Below are 19478 nucleotides of genomic sequence, written 5' to 3'. Positions count from 1 at the left end.
ATCTGGAAACATTATTATTAATTTTTAGGTACTGCAGATGCCCTTTTGACAGTGTTATGTGTATGTGCCTCTTTCGAGACTTTCTGGATAGATCTCTGCACTTAATATTACAGCTATCTGCATCAGTCAGTTGGATATACTTGCATTATTTTCTAACTTTTTTGCGATAGAATAATATACGTGAAGGATTTTGTTTTTAAGCCACAAAGTTCTAAGGAATTATACTGGCTGAGGAAATCTAACAGCAGCTATTGAGACTGTCTGTTTCCTTGAACTGGAGCAAAATTTATCTTTGGATGTTTTTATGCCTTGTTTCTTATTTTGCTGGATAAGCATTTACTTTTGTTTATGTAGGGGTCACCTGGAAGAAACACTTCCTCAAACAGTTTCCATCCACAGTGCAGCCGCTCATACTAACCCTGTGATGCCACACCAACTAAAATTCAAATAAGAGTTATTTTTATGATGGGCCTGTGCTTTATTGTTTGGAAAATAAGACTCTACTTGGCTTAAGAGAATGATAGGTAGGTTAAGTTTAAGTGGCATCAGAATTAGAAGATCAGAGAAAGCAGATTAAAATGTTATTCAGTACTGCTAGAATAGGGGAAGAGGAAAAAGTCATTTTCATGTTTGTATAACTATGGGTGTGTGTGGGTGTTATTATATTTAGTTCCTTAAGCAAGCTGTGACATAACAAAAACATTTTTAAAAATAGTGTGACAAAATGGAGTTTTTAAAAAGGAGAAAATAGAATTAGAAAAACGTTTCTTTTGTAAAAATTTGTGAAAAAATTTAACTTACCAAGCAGACCTGTCCCCAGTAGAGGGTTAAGTAGCTGTGGCACCACAGAGTTACTGTTGAGTTTAGCTGGACCAGGTGTATTCCCAGCATTATTAGATATATTCAGCAATGTTTCTGCCATTGACACCACTGCTGTCCCACCAAGTGTTGAGACAGTCAGTGCTGCCACTGCTGATGATGTAGTGGTTGTGGTAGTGGTTGCCTGGGAGGAAGTTGCTATGGAAACCTCTGGATGATTAGCGGTGTTGGCCGATGCTGAGTTCAGGACACCTCCCAACAGCTGGGGATTCAAGGCCATTAATCCTGAGGCCCCAGTGACAGCTGGGAGGAAGAGGGGGTTAAAAGTAGTGTCACTGCCTGCAAAGCTCGGTAAAGGGTTCCCCAGGGGGCTGGTTAAAAGGGTCTCAGCTCGGCTGTTCTCTGACTGATTGCTTGGCAAATGGTCTGGTGGGGCTGTCATCTGTGTTAATGAGGGTAAAGGGGTATTTTGCTGTTGCAAAAGATCTGAGATGGTCAGATTGAAAGATGGCAGGGGAAGCATGGCAGCTGCTTGGGCTTGGTTCTGAAGCAGGGCTGCTAAGAGCTGAAAGTGAACAGGCTGCAATACCTGCCCATCCATGTCACCGGAGAGAAAAGCTAAAGCAGCGTTTACATTCGGGTTGAGAAAACCTAAAGGGTGGAGGTTGATCTCAGACTTGCCTTCTCCTGCTGAAGGCTGGAGGATATTTAATAGATTCTGGTTTAGGAGATGCTGTTGATTCACTGGCAAAGAGATAGGTAGAGAACTGAGGAGGCTGGGGTTCAAGGGGTGTGGAAGATGGTTGTTTGAAGTGCTGTTGGATGGAAAATGAAGTGCGTGCTCTTGGCCAACATAAGGAAAATCACTCCCAATAGGCAGCTGACTCTGCAGTGGGTTTCCAGCTGCGGTGGTAACTATGACGCCATCTTGAAGAACAGATGTTGTCTTTGTGATGGCAGGGTGGCTGGTGCCAGCTATGGCTATGGAGGATGATGGTCCTGAACCGCCTAAAATGAAGAAGAAGAAGAAGAAAAAACACTTATTAGTTATGGACGTTAAAGAAGACAATCCCATAAAAATACATTAAGGTGTATTTCAATTAATTTGTTACACACCACCTTTGGGAATTTAAATCAGATTAATTGTAATCAGAGATGATTTGGCACTGTTTAATAACACTTAAATTTAACTCTATACTTCCTCATCTACTTTGAAAATAGGTATATTGAAGAAGTTTAGAAATATTAAAAAATATTAAGAAATAGCTAACTATTCTGTCAAATAGCTTGCTTTTCACAAAGTGGACAAGGTGATGAAGATAGGGCAATCTGTGCTGTAGCTGGTAGACATAGGTAACAAGGCTTTATTTTTCAAAATATATTTTCATTTAAGAAAATGTTTTTGGTCTTTATTTATAACACTACCTTCCTTTTAGTGAAAAAAAAAACCCTAGAATATACATGAGAGTATAAAACAAAATAAAAAATACCTATGGAGATAACTATTAATATTTTAATGTGTAGTTCTGCAGGCTTTTCCCACCTGTATGTATATACATATGCAGACATATATACACATATTACATATTTTAACAAAAATGGAATCATGCTGTTTTGTAACCTTTTTCTTTTATCGATAGGTTTTGACTATCTTTCCATGTTAAGTCGTGTTAACTTTAGAGCCATTTTACTACTATCATGTATGAATATACCAAAATTTAATCAATCTACCGTCATGGATATCTGATTGTTTACAATCTTTTACTGTTGTAAGCAACACTATGGTAAACATTCTTATTAACTCATCTTTGCCAATATGCTCAGTTATTTTCTAAGGATAAATTCTTAAAAGTGGAATTCCAGGGACAAAAGGGTTTACATATTTTTTAATATGAGTACATATTGTCATACTGCCCTACAGTGAAGTTGATCAATGCACATTCAACTTACATTTTCATAAACAGGGTATGGCAGTGTTCATTTCTCACCAACACTATGTTTTATCATTTAAAAATTTTTTGTCACTGATAGCATAAAGATACTCTGTACTTAGGATTCCTTAAATCAGACCAAATGCCATCACCCAAATAGCATTCTTAATCTTGAAAGTCTTACGCTTCAGACGAAAATTCAAGGAACTTAATATTTAAAAATATAAAATTTCAGTTGCTTATTATAATCGTTTTAGTTGTTCTCAATCCAAGCTGCACAACAGAATTACCTGGAGAACTTCAAACAAACAAATAAACAAAAATAATGCCTGGGCCTTATCCCAGGCTAGTTGAAAGCTTGTCTCTTAGGGTACAGCTTGAGCAGTAGTATCCTTTGAAATCACCCCTGGTGATCCAGATGCACAAGGGATGGGGTGAGAATCACATTCTGTTGAAAAGGAACCTACAATCATTGTTTTCATAAAAGGTCTTTCCCTAAAGAGAAGCATTATGTAATATACGCATTCATCAAATATTGTTACAGGCTTATGTAACATGTATATGATATAATGAACAACACTAGTGTTACTGAAAATCTAAAATAATCCAAACACTTTACTGCTGTGCTATGCCATCAAAAACTTTATATTTGACCATGTTACCATTGAGACCTTGTCTAAATACATATATGCAGAAATGTTTCCATAGTTGTAATAGTACTACAAATTTTATATGCTTCTTGTTTTCTTCTAATGGAATAACACAAGAATTTTTCCTTTTTGGTATATGGAAGTTTGCATGAATATTTTTAACCTTGTAGTCTGTGGATCGATATTTGTTGACCTATTCTGATAAAGTTTGGTATTTATATTTTCATCATCGTATATAACACAGGGATGAACATCTTCCTGCATATGATACTTTGCTACCTTTGAGTTTTCTTTAGGAAAAACTGGCATGATTGTTGTGAGAATCAAAAACAGGTCAGTGACAGGCTTGTAATGTCTAAAAGTCTACACAAATAAATGGAGTTATCATTGTCAGCATTATTATTTACATTAGTAGCTGCGGTTAGTAGTGGTGATGTAGTAATAGTAGTAAGTATAAATCAGTATATCCAACACACCTTATAGAATATCTCTATATTGCATGACTTTGCAATTTTTCCCAGCTGTCATGTCTGTTTTTTTTTAAGTTTTCAGTGTTTCATTTAAAGAATGAGATATATAAAAAATCTGTTTAAAAATATATAAATATTTATAAACCTTTATCACAAGACAATGACTATGTGCACAATGAGTAGAGTAAGAACATATCAAATACTGAAGGAAGCATATGGTATACAATTCTTTAAATGTTAATTCAGCTTTGTGATAAAACAGTCAACACCTTAAGCATTTCATTGCTTCGTAAAGCTTCCTATTTCTGTAAGTGGCAAAAAATGTGCTTTATTTGCATTTTGAAACCATCTTTTTAAGCAAGCCAATAACAACTCTTATTTACTGGTAATCACTATCTGTGGCCATTTTTTTCCCATCTGCTAACCAATAATGACATATTTAAATGTACAGATCACTGTCCTTTTAACCACAACCAGAGCACATTTTCAAAATACTCTAGCAAGACATTATAGATGTAGGGTTTCCTTAGAGTTTACTATTATTAATATTTTTGTCTTGTTTTTTAAGAGAGAAACATCTACATTTAGGAGCCATTTGGGGACATTATTCTAAAAGTTCTTCATATAAATATTCTTGAGGAATGACAATAAAGAAAGTATGGTTGCTCTTGAGGAATGACAATAAAGAAAATATTACAAACAAGAAGGTTGTGGACATCCCAAGCTTCTTAAGGGTAATATGTGGATCAAGGCCTATTTTTTATTTTCTCTAACTTTCAACAATGAGCAGGAAGGCTCTGTTAAATAAAAGGATAGAAATGGTGATATAAAACAACCACAAAAACAGCTCCCTGCCCTTTCCTGCAGGAACTCATTGTATAGGAAAAGTGATAAACACACAAATCTCCCTGTCTTTCTTTTTCCTCTTTTGATACACATCTATTGGGAGCTTATATGAATCAGAAATGTTAAAGCTCTGTTCACAGAGCTAGTGTAACTATAATGCAATATGCTAAGAGATTTTACGGATATACAACAAAGGGACAATTGGAAAACTGAAGGTGTGAGGGTAAACTAAGCAATGGTAACATTTGATCTGGGATTTGAAACTGGAAAAGGAGATAGAAACAAGGTCATTAGAAAAAAAGAGAAGGAGATAATGAAGTGCATGGAGGATAATAAAGTACACGGAGGTACATATCCTGAAAACAAAGAAACTGACCAAAAATATTGTATGCTGCTTTTCCACACACACCTCCCCTCCCACCATGGTTAAACCTATTGCCTTAGACAAGCAGCACAGAAATTTGAAATTATCTTTCTAAACCATTAAAGGCAAGGATCACTTCTTATTTCTGAGACCTAACATGGTCTCTAACACACAGCTGACATTCCAAAAATGTTGGTTCAGTGAATCTATTAAGAACATAAAACCGGCATTCAACGTCTAGAAATCAGAGCTTTTAATGCTGTGTGTGTGGCATGTGTGTATGGGAAGTAAGGGAGAGGATACCATCCATTTGTGGATAAAGTAAAAACTGATTTCAGTATTGGTCCAAAGCCAGGAGGTCAGGGACAGGAAAGGAGATGGTTGGAAGGTGACAAGTTACTTTAGACTCTCACATGGTCCAGGGAGTTAAAATCACCTTACAGAGGAAGAGGCACATTCCAAAGTATTCTGAGTTAGTTCTTAAAGTCACTCAAAAATGCTTGGGGTCATCCAAAGAAGACCCTGAATTTTTATATCTGGAGTGAAATTGGAGATTGCTTATTTCTGAGCTGCTTAATCTGCTTAATAGGCACTCTCTGGCAAACCTACTTCACAGTTCTGCATAAAAACCATATGGTCTCTTGAAGCACATGGAAAAAAAATGTTTTCTTAAAGATGAATTTTTTTTTCCAGCCAAGATGTTTTGTGCTTAAACTAATGAAAGGGACAGTTACTAAGTTCTTTTAAAAAGCAAACTATTCACTAAACAATAAGCAGTTAAATAGCCAAATGGCATCTGGAGCCTGGAACAAGTTAGTAAGTTGGAGAAGTCCTTTAACTGAAAAAAAATGATTATTTCACACCAGCCAGCAGCACCATGAACTGGCACAAATTCCTTTTCTCATTGTCTCTGTTGCTTTTAATGAAGTAGGAGATGAGACTGAAAAGTCACTCAAATAAACTTTCCTGGGGTGAGGTCACGTGCCTAGACACCCAATCAGAGGTTGAGATAAACTGGGACAATCAGGAATTGACAGTTAACCTTCCCAGTGGGGTAGATTTCCAGATGTAAACAGTACTCTTCGCATACACATATAATTTATGACGTGTGTGAGTGTATATGTGTGTGTACACACAGAAGTAGCACCAGTAAAATTTTTAAAGGTTTTTAAAGGATACTTTCCTATTATTACTAGTTTCATTCTTGAGATGTTTTTTTCTGCTTCATTTAAAAATTTTTTTTTGCTTTTTAGAACAAAGGTAATATCTACCGCTTTAGATTTATTTCTCTTGTCACCAATATTCTTTAAGGAAAGTCGTTGTTTACATTATGCTAAACTCTTCTATGGTCGGCTCTTAAGTATTAATATTGTTGTACATGTCTTTGTATGCACACAAGAGATGGCATAAAACTTATACCAAATGGATCAATAAAGTGCTTTTAAAATGTCGTTATACCCATTTGATCTATATCTCCAATTTTGAATAAACACTACTTTATGCTAGAAAATTTTTTCAAAGTTAATATGCCCAAATACTGATTTTTGTCTATAAAAATTTAAGAGCCTAAGAGATGATTCATATAAAAGATATGCCTTCACCATTTGACCTTTATAATTTGCTTTGGCAAGTGCACTTTAAATGCAAACAAGGTCAATGGTAATCCTTAATAAAAATGAATGCTTGTAGAAACAAGAGGAAACATCATGCCCTAGTGAGTCTAATAAAATATAATTCACTTTTCAATCCTATGGAAATAGTAAAATTTTCTCCTCTATATTTAAAGGATTAATTTAAAAAATAAATAGAAAGATAACTTGTATGAACAGTCTAGATCTTCCAACAAGACATTATTTTCCCAAGCCTTAGTAATGGCATTGTATATGTATTTATAAAAATATATCAATTTCTATCTTTGTGCTTTGGATCCTGATGTAAATTCCTAGCATTCTTTTAGCAGAAGTAGGCAGGAAGACCTAGGGACCGGTGGTTATTTGCTCTGTAAAAGGAAGGGAGGGAGGGGGACCCCAAACCAAAGCATTTAGAGAAGAATTGGGGGTAAGGGATCAATGGCAGTATCTAAAGAAATGCTTTCTGCCCTTAACAGGGCCAACCTGCTGGGGAGGAAGAAAACAAGTGGAAGGGATGCTTGAATACTGGAATATGAAGTTTGAGTCATGACTGTATCAAGATCAGTCTTGTGGTGGTAATGGTGTCAGGCAAAAAAAAAAAAAGTGAATTTGTGTGTGTGTGTGTGTGTGTGTGTTACTGATCATTTGTTTCCTTAACACAGAATTACTCTTAAACTGTTGGAGTAAATGCAAAAATGCTTGAGATGTTTCAAGTAACAAAGTTTTGGTTTATTTTTAGAAATGCTTTTTATCACATGATAAAAATTTTTATTGTAAGGAAATCAATTTTGAGAAAAGAGGTTAAATCCCTTGCTTGGTGGGATTTCTGCTCTCTGAATATGAGCGTAGAGTAACACTTAAAATGTTTCAATATTCCATTCAGAAGTTTTATCTCCTTATTTTGTTTAATGAGTAGAGTAAACTGAGTTTCTAAGTTATAAATACAGTTAACTTTGTGTCCTTCCATTGTATACTACTTTATCTGCAGTGCTAAAACAGTGCTTAGCACATACTAGGTGCTCAATAAATATTTGTTGAGTTAATTACCTCATGAATATTCTAAGACAGTTTAGACCTATTTGGGGCTGCAAAACCAACTTAGTGTGCCCCAACCAGTATATTTTGATAAATGAAATAGAAAAACAAAAGAATACATTGTATATCTAGGGCACTATTTTGTGCAAACTGTTTCTGCTAATTTATATATATGAGTGCTAGGTCATGTTAGTAGGTGATAAAATCATTTCAGTGGGCCATGACTGTCTTAGAGAAAAAAAAAGAAAGAAATAGAATACGACAGGATAAGATAGCATGGGATCAAAAAGATCAGAGTGCATCACATATAATTGTTTTATTTTTGGAAACTTTTGTTATAAATTAAAAACATATATCTAGTGGATTATAATGCAAGTTAATTTCTTACTGTAGGAAGGAAGAAGTACCAAAAGGCTGAAAACATTGCTTTAGAGTCAGGCCTCTGAGTTGCTCAACTTTGTGGGGAGTGGTTTATGGAGCTGTGCTCCAGGAAGCATGTTTGTCAGAAGAGGTGTCCCTGCGGAGCTGTAGAGCACAGGAGCTCTGCCCTAGGTTATCTATGATAAATACTCTCCCTTGTACCTGTACCCATGGGTCTTGGACAGATATTTTGAAATTTCCTGGACTAGCTCTCACTGAGGAGTAGCTCAGCAACTCCTTCACACTTCTGTTGTTCCATTTTTAATCTGTAGAAAGGTGGGCTGTTACTTTGAATTTGCAAGTATAATTCTTACAAAATAACTTTTAGTCTACTCTTTGCTTGACTGGCATTAATGCTGTTTGATGTAAGTTCCTATAAAGGAAGAACACTAAGATTTATCTAGTACTACATGCATGTGGAAATGAAGTCTATTTTGATGATACCACAGGAATATTTTTAAGCATTATTTTTAATGAGTCAAATTTGTGTAGAGTGAACATCACTGCCTAGAATTGGGTACTTTTAGAAGCTGCATCAGTGTTTTCAGACCACTTGATTTTAGTAAGTAATAGCTTAGGCATGTCCTAGAGAACTGAAGGATTTCTAGTGACTTCATAAGTGAGTTTAGTGTATTGCAATGGAATAAAATTCTCCCAATTTGCACACTGGGACAATTTATTTCTTGAAAGGTACAAAATAGATCATTGAATCAGCAAACATATCACACCACTCTGAGTTCTGTCTTCACCTTTGATTATACAGACTCAATGTCTAAAGTCAAACATATTTTAAGTCCTTCTTTTGTACACAAGGAAACATTAAGCCTGGAATATGTAAACAAACAAGTGGTGTAACCCTGATAATAGGAAACCTTCTTAAACAGCAAGACATTGTTGTAAAAATATCTTACAGCAAAGAAGAAATGGCTCATTTTGCAAAAACTTAACTGAAAGAACAGACATAGATTTTTATCACACAATCAAGAATTTAATAGAGTTTTGGTATTGGCTAAAAAACAAAGCAGAAGGCAACTTTTAACCTAGAAGCCTTGTGCATCAGAGGAGGGATAAATTCTAGGCATTTAATGTTTGGTTGCAAATACTGTCAATAGCAACTATTAGTAATTCATTCACAACCTTAAAGGAGCCTTTGCCCTTCTTCACTCTACATTAGTCTCTGTAAGACTAGAAGATTATTTCCACACAAACGTCACATATCCTGAGAGGGCTAATAACTTACATAGTACAATCCATCCGTGAACATTTTTATCCCATATTCTCTTTGCACCTGTAACTTCAAATGTAGGGAATGACAGTTTCCCTTTATTTTCTTTACTGGCATGTTCTGAGAATAAATAAATACATAGAACATAACACCAAGCTCATTGCTTTGCAGTCTGTTACCTAAAGTGTTCTTTTGTGGTCTCTATTTCATTTTCTTATACCTACCATATCAATGGCTGTACTGAGTTTCAATCACATGCTTTTTGTGCTGAAAGAAAAAACACTTTCTTTTCCAGAGTTTTTAAAATATATATATAAATATCCGTGAACATATATTTATTCATAGGTTTATTTATATTCTTGTTAGTCAGTGTATCTCTTTAAGAGTTAAGGCAAATAAATGAATTATTTTCTCTTCTGGTACAAACTCATACTCTTCCTCTTCAGAGGATTCTATTTTCCTGTGTTTAGAGGAGTTGATTAAATGTTTTTTACTAGAAAAAAAAAGAATATAAAAGGGGTTTTGAAGTGAAAAAGTTGTATTTAATGACTATCACATTGGAGAAGGTAAGGTTGTTATTAAGTTGGTTAGCAGAGTAGTCTCAATCTTTTTGCTTCTTTGAAATTGTGAAAAACCACAGGGCTACGGAAGGGATAAGTTGTCCCAGGGACACTGACAGGACTTGGTCCTCTGCAGAGGCCAGGGTTACTGGCGTGTGTGATCTTGTTCTATGGTCAGCAGGTGAGCAGCGGTCAGAAAACTGAGGAGGCGCAGGCCTGATAACATTTGCCAGTCAAGGGCACCTGATTTGGGATTCCTCCCTGAACAAAAACCCCACAGGACATGTGCTGGAACCATTTAAATGCTGAAAGTTGGCTCTCTTCATAAATGGAAAGTTGCTTTAAATGGACACTACTGATGGATTTCAGAACATACCTGCATTCAACAGTTTGAGTATTTGAACTGAGAATCAGAACTTTGGGGTTTGGTTTGCCAGACCCAGCCAGGCTTGGCTTTACAACTTGAGGAATGTCAGCAAGGATCCTACTGGTCATTTTCTAAATCTGTTACATGGAGATACTAAGCTTTACTTGTAATTTGAAATCCAAAAAGTGAACAGAAACCTGTAAACTTTACGATGAAAGTGTTCAGAGAGCTTTAATGGAAAGGCAATTTCAAAACAGCAAATAGAATTAATAAAACCTTGCATAGTCTTAAATTTTAGAAATATTTTCTAAGCATTTTATATCTTTTACCTGATTTTTTTTTTTTATCTCAGCCTCCAATTCCCATATTTGAGATGTGATACAATTTTAAATGTTTCCCATGGAATCCACATGTAGGCCTAAAAAAATCAGTATCCGGGTTGTTTATAATAGAAAAACTCTTTAAAATAAGTTTCTGACAATAAATAACCAATCAAATTAAGTGTTCTCAGAGCGAGTGATTTCTCCTCTTAAAGTCTTACTGTAACATTTTTGAGTTGCTTAGGAGAGTGGAAAAGGCACTGGAGTAAGCAGGTTACTTGAGTTGTGTCCGGGCTCCGTTACCAGAGAGAAGAGTAGCACTATGTTACCTGTGGGTTTCTTTCACCTTCACTGTGTTGTCATGCTCGGAAGGGCAGAACTAGCATCTGCATAGGTGCCTCCTTCAAAGGTCTACTGACACATCGCCCAGTAGGAAACCCATTCTTATCTGATTGAATGAGGTGATACAAATTCATTAAAATGAAGGTCAACAAATGTGACTCACAAATGAGGGGCATTTCTCTTGACAGTTTGGACATTTCATCTGTGTTGACACAACATCCTAGCATCAGAGTACAGAGAGAAGGCAAAAATCACTGACCTTTGTCTAAAAGTGCATCAAAAGTTTACAAATGTGGCTTGTAACATGCACTGATGTGTTTTAATGTATTATCTGTTGGGTATTTTTAAAAATTTTGAAAGTGAAACATTCAAAGTTTTTTTGACTACTGAAGTTTTTAGATGAAGAACTTACACAGCTGGGAAGAAAATGGATTTTACAATCAGATGAACCTGAGTTCAAATTTTAATTCAGTTATGCACGAGTTTGGTCAATTATTTAAATTCTCTGAAGTTCAGTTACTCATGTGTAAAATGGGGGCAATAATACCTTATACTTTAGAGAACTACACAGATTAGAAATAACATAGGTAAATCACTTGGCACGTCATAAGTACTCGATAGCTATGATAGCTATAAGCAACATTTTAAGAGTAAAATGTATTTTTCTTCCAATGTCTTATTGGTATGCTAGGGCTACGTAGCAGAGATTATAGGGATAGCTGTGACTGCCACCTGCTAGCTCACTCTGCATGCCTAGCCTTGCTACTTATTTCATGGATGAATAAATGTCAGTGCAAATAAATATTTAGGCTAAGCAATTATAACGACAGTGCATTCAGTTGACACAGTTTACTGTGTATCAAAAAGAAACATGGAATTAGAGACGTTTTCAATATTCAGCTCATCAAAAGAGTTACAGTAATTAGTAAATCTACCCATTTTCACAACCAGCTGCACATCAGATCTATGTACTTTAATTAGTATTTAATTTTATTAGGTTTAATATTTTAAAACTTCTTACTGACCTAGATTTTTTATCAAAGTATATGCTTTCTGTTAGCTTACACATGATTGGTCAAATCCATATCATTACTAGACATTTATTCTTGTACAATTTAGCTACTTATATGCTAACACTTTTCTTAGATTAATAAATTTTCAACCTGTGTTTGACACTCCCAGCACTGGCAATCCAGATCTGATGCTTTACAGAGGTTCATGGAACAAGAAAATACATGTCCGAGACCATATAAAATAAGTCTAAACTGAACATTCAGAAGAAACAAAAATATAAATAAATGTTGGTCTTTTCCATTACGGATGAATTGAAATACATCATTAATAAAATATATACACTTTGCAATATTAACTCAGACCTGAAACAAAGTAAGTTGAGGTAAGGGGTATCAAAACGTAAAGATATATAATACAACGAGACTAATAATGTCTCATCTAAATGATTGAAGGCATGCTTAATAAATATGGTATATTTTAAAATAGTTACTGATTTCATGTCACTTTCATCTGCTAAAAGCATAAGGTTAAATTTTCACTTTTGTGGAATTATTTAAAAAGGTATATGAGTCATTGAAAAGTTGGAAGCCCCTTTGGAACAAGTATCCTGTTAAACACATAAAAAATAGTTTCATGAGATTCTTTAGACTAAGAATATCTAGAAGGCACTAATCGTTTCAATTATCTTCTCCACCTTATATTCTTTTTAACACAAGAGGTCAATGAACAGTTCATTAAATACTGACATCAAAACATAAAACAGCACAAGTTGTGGAGGATGGCAGGTGTAAAGAAGTGATGCCAGGAAGGAAAAACACTCAATGTTACTACCAGCAACAGAGACATGTAGGTTCTAATGCTCTTCCAGCATGACGGTAGAATACAGTCTATACATATCCAAACAATATCTTGTTATTAAAAGCCTCAGCAGTTTTCTCATTTCCAGTAGCAATCTGGTTTTCAAAGCCCGTTGTATTCATATCTGAATAATATTGTCTCTACAGTTATCTTTTGTTTCCTCCCTGTCATTTCCTACAAATCTCTCAAACCATTAGTGTTGGGTTTTGGGTATTCTTTCTGAAATACTTCCATGGTGAAATTTTCTGATGCCTCCATGAATTTACCTCTTTAGTGCTTCTTTACTGATTTTTATAACAATTTCTGATGACCCTATTGCACAAAACACAGTTCTTTCTAATGTGTCTACTTTTAAATAAATTGGTCTCCTTCATTATAGTGGATGAAGAGATATAATAAATTTGGGTTCAAAACCTTAATGTCAATGGTAAAAATAATGGCTAAATTCTACAAGAAAACTGTAAAATAATTTCAAGATCAAAAATTCTGGAAATCAGGTTTTCAAGCCTTTTTTATTAGAAAACTTAAATTATTATCTTTTTTTTTAAAGGGAGTAGCCAATATCCATTTTTGAATTTTCTCAACAAATAATAATAAAGGATAGCAAACTAAGATAAGAAAACACATTAGAAGGCAGCTTTCTACTTCATACAACTTCTAGTTACCTTTCCTATCCATTTACCTATTTCTGGTCAGCAGCAAGAACAAAAATTCTGTTTATTTTTGCCTTTTTGGGTTTTCCAAGATGAGCATCATTTACCTGAATACAAACAAAAGCTAGGGGAAACGCTTTTCTATTGGCATAGACCGAGTACATGTCTCGTGAACCAGGAAACCCTGCCTTCTATGGCTTCTTTTGTAGTTTAGAGTCCAATGGTTATACAACCAACCGAAAGTCAAACAAAATTCAAAATGACAGATTGACAACAAGTAACGGAAACACATGGAATCCCCTTGGTTGTTATTTTTTCTATTAGACAAATCCCTAGCATTCTGTAAATAAAATTATAAATACTAAAGAAATGATGACAATTTCACAATGGGGAAAGGATCATTTCTTATCATAATAAATATTTTGGTACAAATTTTAAAAAACGTAGAAAAGTTTAGTACCTTGGGGTACTTTTTTCTAATAAAACCATACCTGCTTCAGAACTTGTTTGATTATAGCTGCTAACAATGCTGTTTGGTATCACTGGAGTGGAGGACGTTGAAATTCTTGACTGAGGTGGATTGGGATGTAATGAATTTCCTAAAGCCATGCCCGACTGACTGAGCATCCCACAGTTCCCGCTAGCCTGAATCTGATTTATTAAACCTGCAAGATGGTGGTTTGGGACTGGGCTGTTACTGTGAACAAAGTTAGTGTTTGCATTGTGGCAGTGCACGGCTTCCCCTCTCAAAGGTATGTTCTGTGTCAGTGAATTCTGAAGAGCACTGGAGTTCATATTGGGATCTGTAAAATGCAGCTGGTTAGCAGAGCAAGGCAAAGCAGTATTTGAGCCCCCACAACCCGGGGTACTATTGCTACTCAAGTGAGAGCTTTGACAACTCATAGACTGTAGTAACTGAGACATTGAACTGATGGGAAATGAACCCTGACCCTGCTTTCTTAGCAAGTCGGGTCCAGGTTTAGGAACTGCAGAACTATCCATTTGAGACTGTCTGAGCAAACTCAACACTGTGGTAGGTGGTTGTTTTCTTTTCCGCAATGAGTCTTTTTGCTGAGACATCAGCTTATCTCTTAGTGCTGCTCGACCACTTTGCCCTTCCCCTGTTGGGAGAAGCATGTTGGCAGTAGGAGTGAACATGGTGTTTAAAGTGCTAGGTCCTTCAGTGTTGCCACTGCCAGCAACAGCTCCAGAATTGCTACTGCTGCTACAGTTGTTACCAGCAAGTTTGTTTTGATTTGCTAGCTGTGCTTTGGCTGCTGCTGAGAGTAAACTACTTGCTGGAAAGGAGGCAGCATTGTGCTGGTTCAAGATCTGATTTAAAGGCATTCCCAGCAAACCAGGCTGACTCTTTATGGAACCACTTCCGGCAGATGCAGTCGGAAAAGCTGCACTGCTTGGGGAATTTAGTACATTACTCATTCCAGCAATTAATGGGTTAGGGATATCCTTGTACTGATGGTGTCCATCGGACTTGGTAGAAGGGCTTGATGGCATTGATGGCCTTGGGGACCCTATTGTTGACCTTGGTGACCTGGGTGGAACCTTAATACCACTACAAGTGGCCTGGGGTCCTAGAGGTGGCATCATGAAATTTCCGTGATCTGATGATGTGGAAGATGAGCGTGATCTTTGGGGCGATGCCTCAATCCTTCCAATTCCAGTCCCCATCATGTGCACTGGGGATGTCACTGGAGAAGGGGACAGGGAGGTTGAAGCTGAATGCTGAACTCTTTGTATATGACTCCCATGATTCATATGACCAGGTTTTACGGTTGGCAAAGGGAGATTACTTGGCAAAGGAACAACAGCAGGAGGCATGCTTACATTCATCACAGGTACCTGAGAGTGGACATTTGAATGGAAACTAGTTGGATTAATGATAACAGGGTTCTGATTCACCGGTTTACTGGGAATAGGGTCAAGAATGCCAAGTGGATCTTTCTCGGATGTTAATGGCTTTTTCTGAAGAGCACAAGAAGGTGGAGGAGGGGGAGGTGGGCCTTGGGGTGGTTTGTGGTGGAACATTGCTCGTGGTATTTCCATATTAGTTGAAAAATTACACATTGGTTTTTTCATTACTGGACTCTTTGTAGTCAAGGTTGGGGAAAGAGGTATATTAGTCCTTCCAGCCATTGCACAGGATGACTGTACGGGAGAACCGTGTAGCATTACTGAAGGTGGAGAAAGAGGAGTCCTATTTAGATGAATAGGACTAGAATTGGGAGCTCCATGAAAACCAGGATTATTTCTTGGGAAAACATCAGGGCTTCCAAGTGGGTCAGTCCTTGGAGAGATTGAGCCATCTCCATATATCTGGGAACCTGATGATGCTGGGCTGGGGAGGCCTCCATGGCTGCCACGGAATGGAGATTTCTGTCCGTGTTCACTGCTGCCCAGTCTCTGCCGGGGGTAGATGGGGTGGAGTTCTTGTTGCTGGCTTCCAGGCAGTTCTTGTACATATAGCCTTCCCATGGCATTGGATGATCCAATCATTAACTTGAAAGGATTCTTACATTCAGGCATTACAGAATTTGTAATTCCTTCATGCGACTTATTTCTTACAGATCTTGGAGTTGCTGCCCGAGAAGGTACTACTGGAGTTGCATCTGGTGTGAAAGAGAGAGAGAGAAAAAACGAATTCTGTTAGTAGTCTCAATTCTTTTGTGTTGGCATGGGGGGAGGGAAGGAAAGGAGGAAATGAGGAAGGGAGGGCATCTGGAAATAGAAATTTTCAAAAAGAAGCTGTGACTCTATGCGATTAAAAAAAAGTTCTGTACTCTAAAATAAACTTTGATGGAAAAAAAATGCACATTATTCTCCCTTAGTTGACCAAAAGTTCTCAATAACTGCTCATTGTGCTTGTTTACTTCTTATCTGTTGAGAAAGGATGGGGATCTGAATCAGTACATACTGACATTAGCCATCCTAATAATATTTATAATGTGAAGATTCAAGATTGACAGCCCATACAGAAGTGGCAATGTTACTATCTTGTTGGGTTTGAATTTTTTAAGAACAGGGTTACATCAGAAAATTAAAATCTGCATAGCATAGTTCCTTATAATTTAAATGCACGGCCATTTTCACCAGAAAGTGTGTTACCCTATAAATCTTTCTGTTTCCTTACTGAAACTTCCTCAGGACAGCTACAAAAACTCTTCCTTATCTCACCATTTTTACTGTGAGAGCAAAAGAGTCTTAATTTTTGTGAATTAAGGGGATGGGGTTTTGAATCTTTTAAAATGGGAGTGATAACAATAGTGAGGGCAGTGATACTGCAATCACGCTTAACTTCATCAAGTTTGTAACACTATCCAACACTGCAATTTCTTTGCCCTTGATCAGCTGTTATTGTAAAAACAGCCTTAGTCAACCAACTTAGGCAAAAGATTGCAATTCTTTTACTAGGCTGGAATTCCAATGCAAAATTTACTCAGAATGCTAAAATCTTCAGTACTGGGTTCCAATCGAGTATTCTCTTTTTGCAGAAAGCATCGCTCCCTCTCTGGCTTTTTGGAATCCCTTCAGTTCCTTTGGAGATCAGACAGAATATAGGCAACAAAAGCAAGCTGGCTCATCACACAGAATTTTCATTTTATCATGTCCGAAGTCTAAGTGTAAGTTTTTTAGCCCCTAAGGATGTTTAACTATTTATAAAATTGTGCCTTTTAAAACAGAGATGGCAAATAAAATCAGTTTCGTATGCCAATTCCCATCAACTGGTGGTGGCTGCTTAGAGAGCTATGTAGAAAGATGTCAAACTCCACTGGGCTCTGTGAGAAAATGCCAATGAGTCTTACAGGCACAGGAGATGAAAGTGGTCCCACGTATACCATAAACTGGCCACCGCAATTCCGAGACTTGCAATATATTAGCAAGTATACTTGGATCCACTTGCAATTAGAGGTATCTTTACTTAAATGGATAACTGTAGACTTAAGATAAATACCCTTTTCCTGTCTGCTAGATCATATATAGGTCAAATTACATCATAACAATTTCTAAGACTGTGGTTATCAATCTGGGGTAAAGTGAAGACTAGGCAGGGTATATTAAAGAAATAAGAGAATGCAGTGAACATATAGTTTTCTTGGAAAAGTGGGCTTTCTATTTCTAGTATGGTAGAGATTATTTGATAAAGTGGTTTATGCATATAATATATGAAAAGTTGAGAACTAATGATATAAGAGAATTGCAGCCGATAAAGTCAACTTATTTTCTTGTTAAAGACAGAATTTTAAGGTTTATAATTAAAGGAATAAAATAATGAAAAATACTTGGAGCATTGCACATAGCATCTAGTGAGAACACAGGTGTCTGTATTAACATCACTAGCATTATTATATGATTAACTGTGTCTTCTTTAGTAACAAAACCACTGAGTTGTGTCTGTTCTGGGTGTTTATACAGTGTACAGTTTATACAATATACAGACGTTGGCATCCTTATATTCAACAGAATTTAGAAAACAGCTGTGGTTTAGAAAGGATGTCTTCCATACCTGGGGAAAAAGAGTTACCATCTTTAAAATGACAGGAATACTGAATAAACAAACAAAAGTCATGCTGACGTTATGTTACGTTTAGGAATTAAGTAGTATAAGAATTGGCAAATAGAAATGCTAGGCACTCATCAAGTGTTTTCATATACACTCAAGTAGACCTTTCAAAAGAATAAACAGAAACCAAATATACCCTTATGCATGCAAAATAAAGAGAGATGTAAACTACTATATGAGTCTTCTTAACTTTTAATTACTTAAATCCCAACCCCATAATATAGTTCAATATTAGGAATTTGAAATAAACACTATGTCTGAAGCTAGTGAAAGAATAGCAACTAATCCAATAAAGCATATCATTTTTTAAAAGCAGAGGTTTTAGGTTTTTTAAAAAATGTTTATTTATTTTGAGAGAGAGAGAGAGAGTGAGCAAGCAGGGGTGAGGCAGAGAGGAGAGAAAGAGAGAGAATTCCAAGCAGACTCCATGCTGCCAGTACAGAGCCCGATGTGGGGCTCAGTGTCATCAACCATGTGATTATGACCTGAGCCAAAATCAAGAGTGGGACGCTTAACTGACTGAGCCACCCAGACACCCCATAAAGCATATCGTTTTAAAAGCGGATGGAGATACACCTCTTATACCTGTACTAGTTAAAGATTTACGTTTAATTTCAATAATGAAATTTGTATGTATAGGGTATGACAAAGGACCTAGATCAAGATACTACTAGGGTCAGGGGCGCCTGGGTGGCTCAGTCGGTTAAGCGTCCGACTTCAGCCGGGTCACGATCTCGCGGTCCGTGAGTTCGAGCCCCGTGTCAGGCTCTGGGCTGATGGCTCGGAGCCTGGAGCCTGTTTCCGATTCTGTGTCTCCCTCTCTCTCTGCCCCTCCCCCGTTCATGCTCTGTCTCTCTCTGTCCCAAAAATAAATAAAAAAAAGTTGAAAAAAAATTAAAAAAAAAAAAAGATACTACTAGGGTCATTAAAAAAGCAACAAGGCAGACTTTGTAGAAAGAGGTAAAATTGATATAATGTGATATGAGAGCGGCAGCAGATATATGCAGGGTGATATGCAAAAATGAGAACAGTTATATCAAGGTGGCAAGATAATGGTATACTTCAAATAATTTATTACTATTAAATAGGTCTTTTAATTGTTGCAATATCTTTTAGTTTAAGAAAATGTAGCTCATTAAGAGAAAAAAAATTCCTAATTTTTTTTTCTTACATACCTTTGTGGAACAATTTTTTTCTGATCATTCCTGTTAAAGTTCAAAGGTTAGAGGGTTCTTGAAGAAGAGCTCTCTGCTAATAACTGCCAAATTTGTCTCTTCCTACTCTCTTCACATGAGTTCTAAGTGTGAATCTTTAATTACCTGTATGATGTCACAACTGTTCCTCTTTGTATCTAAAGCTGTCAGTAATTTGGTCCCAACTTACTTATGCAGGTT

The 19478-nt window shown here is 36.4% G+C and overlaps 1 protein-coding gene across 12 annotated transcripts in view; it reads right to left on the bottom strand.

Moving 5' to 3' along the window:
- Window positions 1–19478, bottom strand: part of MBD5 (methyl-CpG binding domain protein 5) — a 439324-nt gene that overhangs the window by 31072 nt on the left and 388774 nt on the right. For 11 of the 12 annotated variants that reach the window (XM_086718522.1, XM_086718528.1, XM_086718521.1 and 8 more), the window contains 2 exons: window positions 13997–16132; window positions 802–1827 (listed from right to left, as the gene is read on the bottom strand). In XM_086718522.1, coding sequence (XP_086574648.1) covers window positions 802–1827; window positions 13997–16132 — 3162 coding nt within the window. The remainder of the gene's footprint in view (window positions 1–801; window positions 1828–13996; window positions 16133–19478) is intronic. The other variant, XM_086718532.1, reaches the window with a different exon arrangement.

Source organism: Puma concolor, chromosome C1 (genome assembly GCF_028749965.1).
Source record: "Puma concolor isolate L17-30 chromosome C1, mPumCon1.1.hap2, whole genome shotgun sequence".
In the NCBI taxonomy this organism is placed as follows: domain Eukaryota; kingdom Metazoa; phylum Chordata; class Mammalia; order Carnivora; family Felidae; genus Puma; species Puma concolor.
The sequence above is the reverse complement of the archived record's forward strand: the minus strand, read 5'-3'. Positions and strand labels throughout refer to the sequence as shown.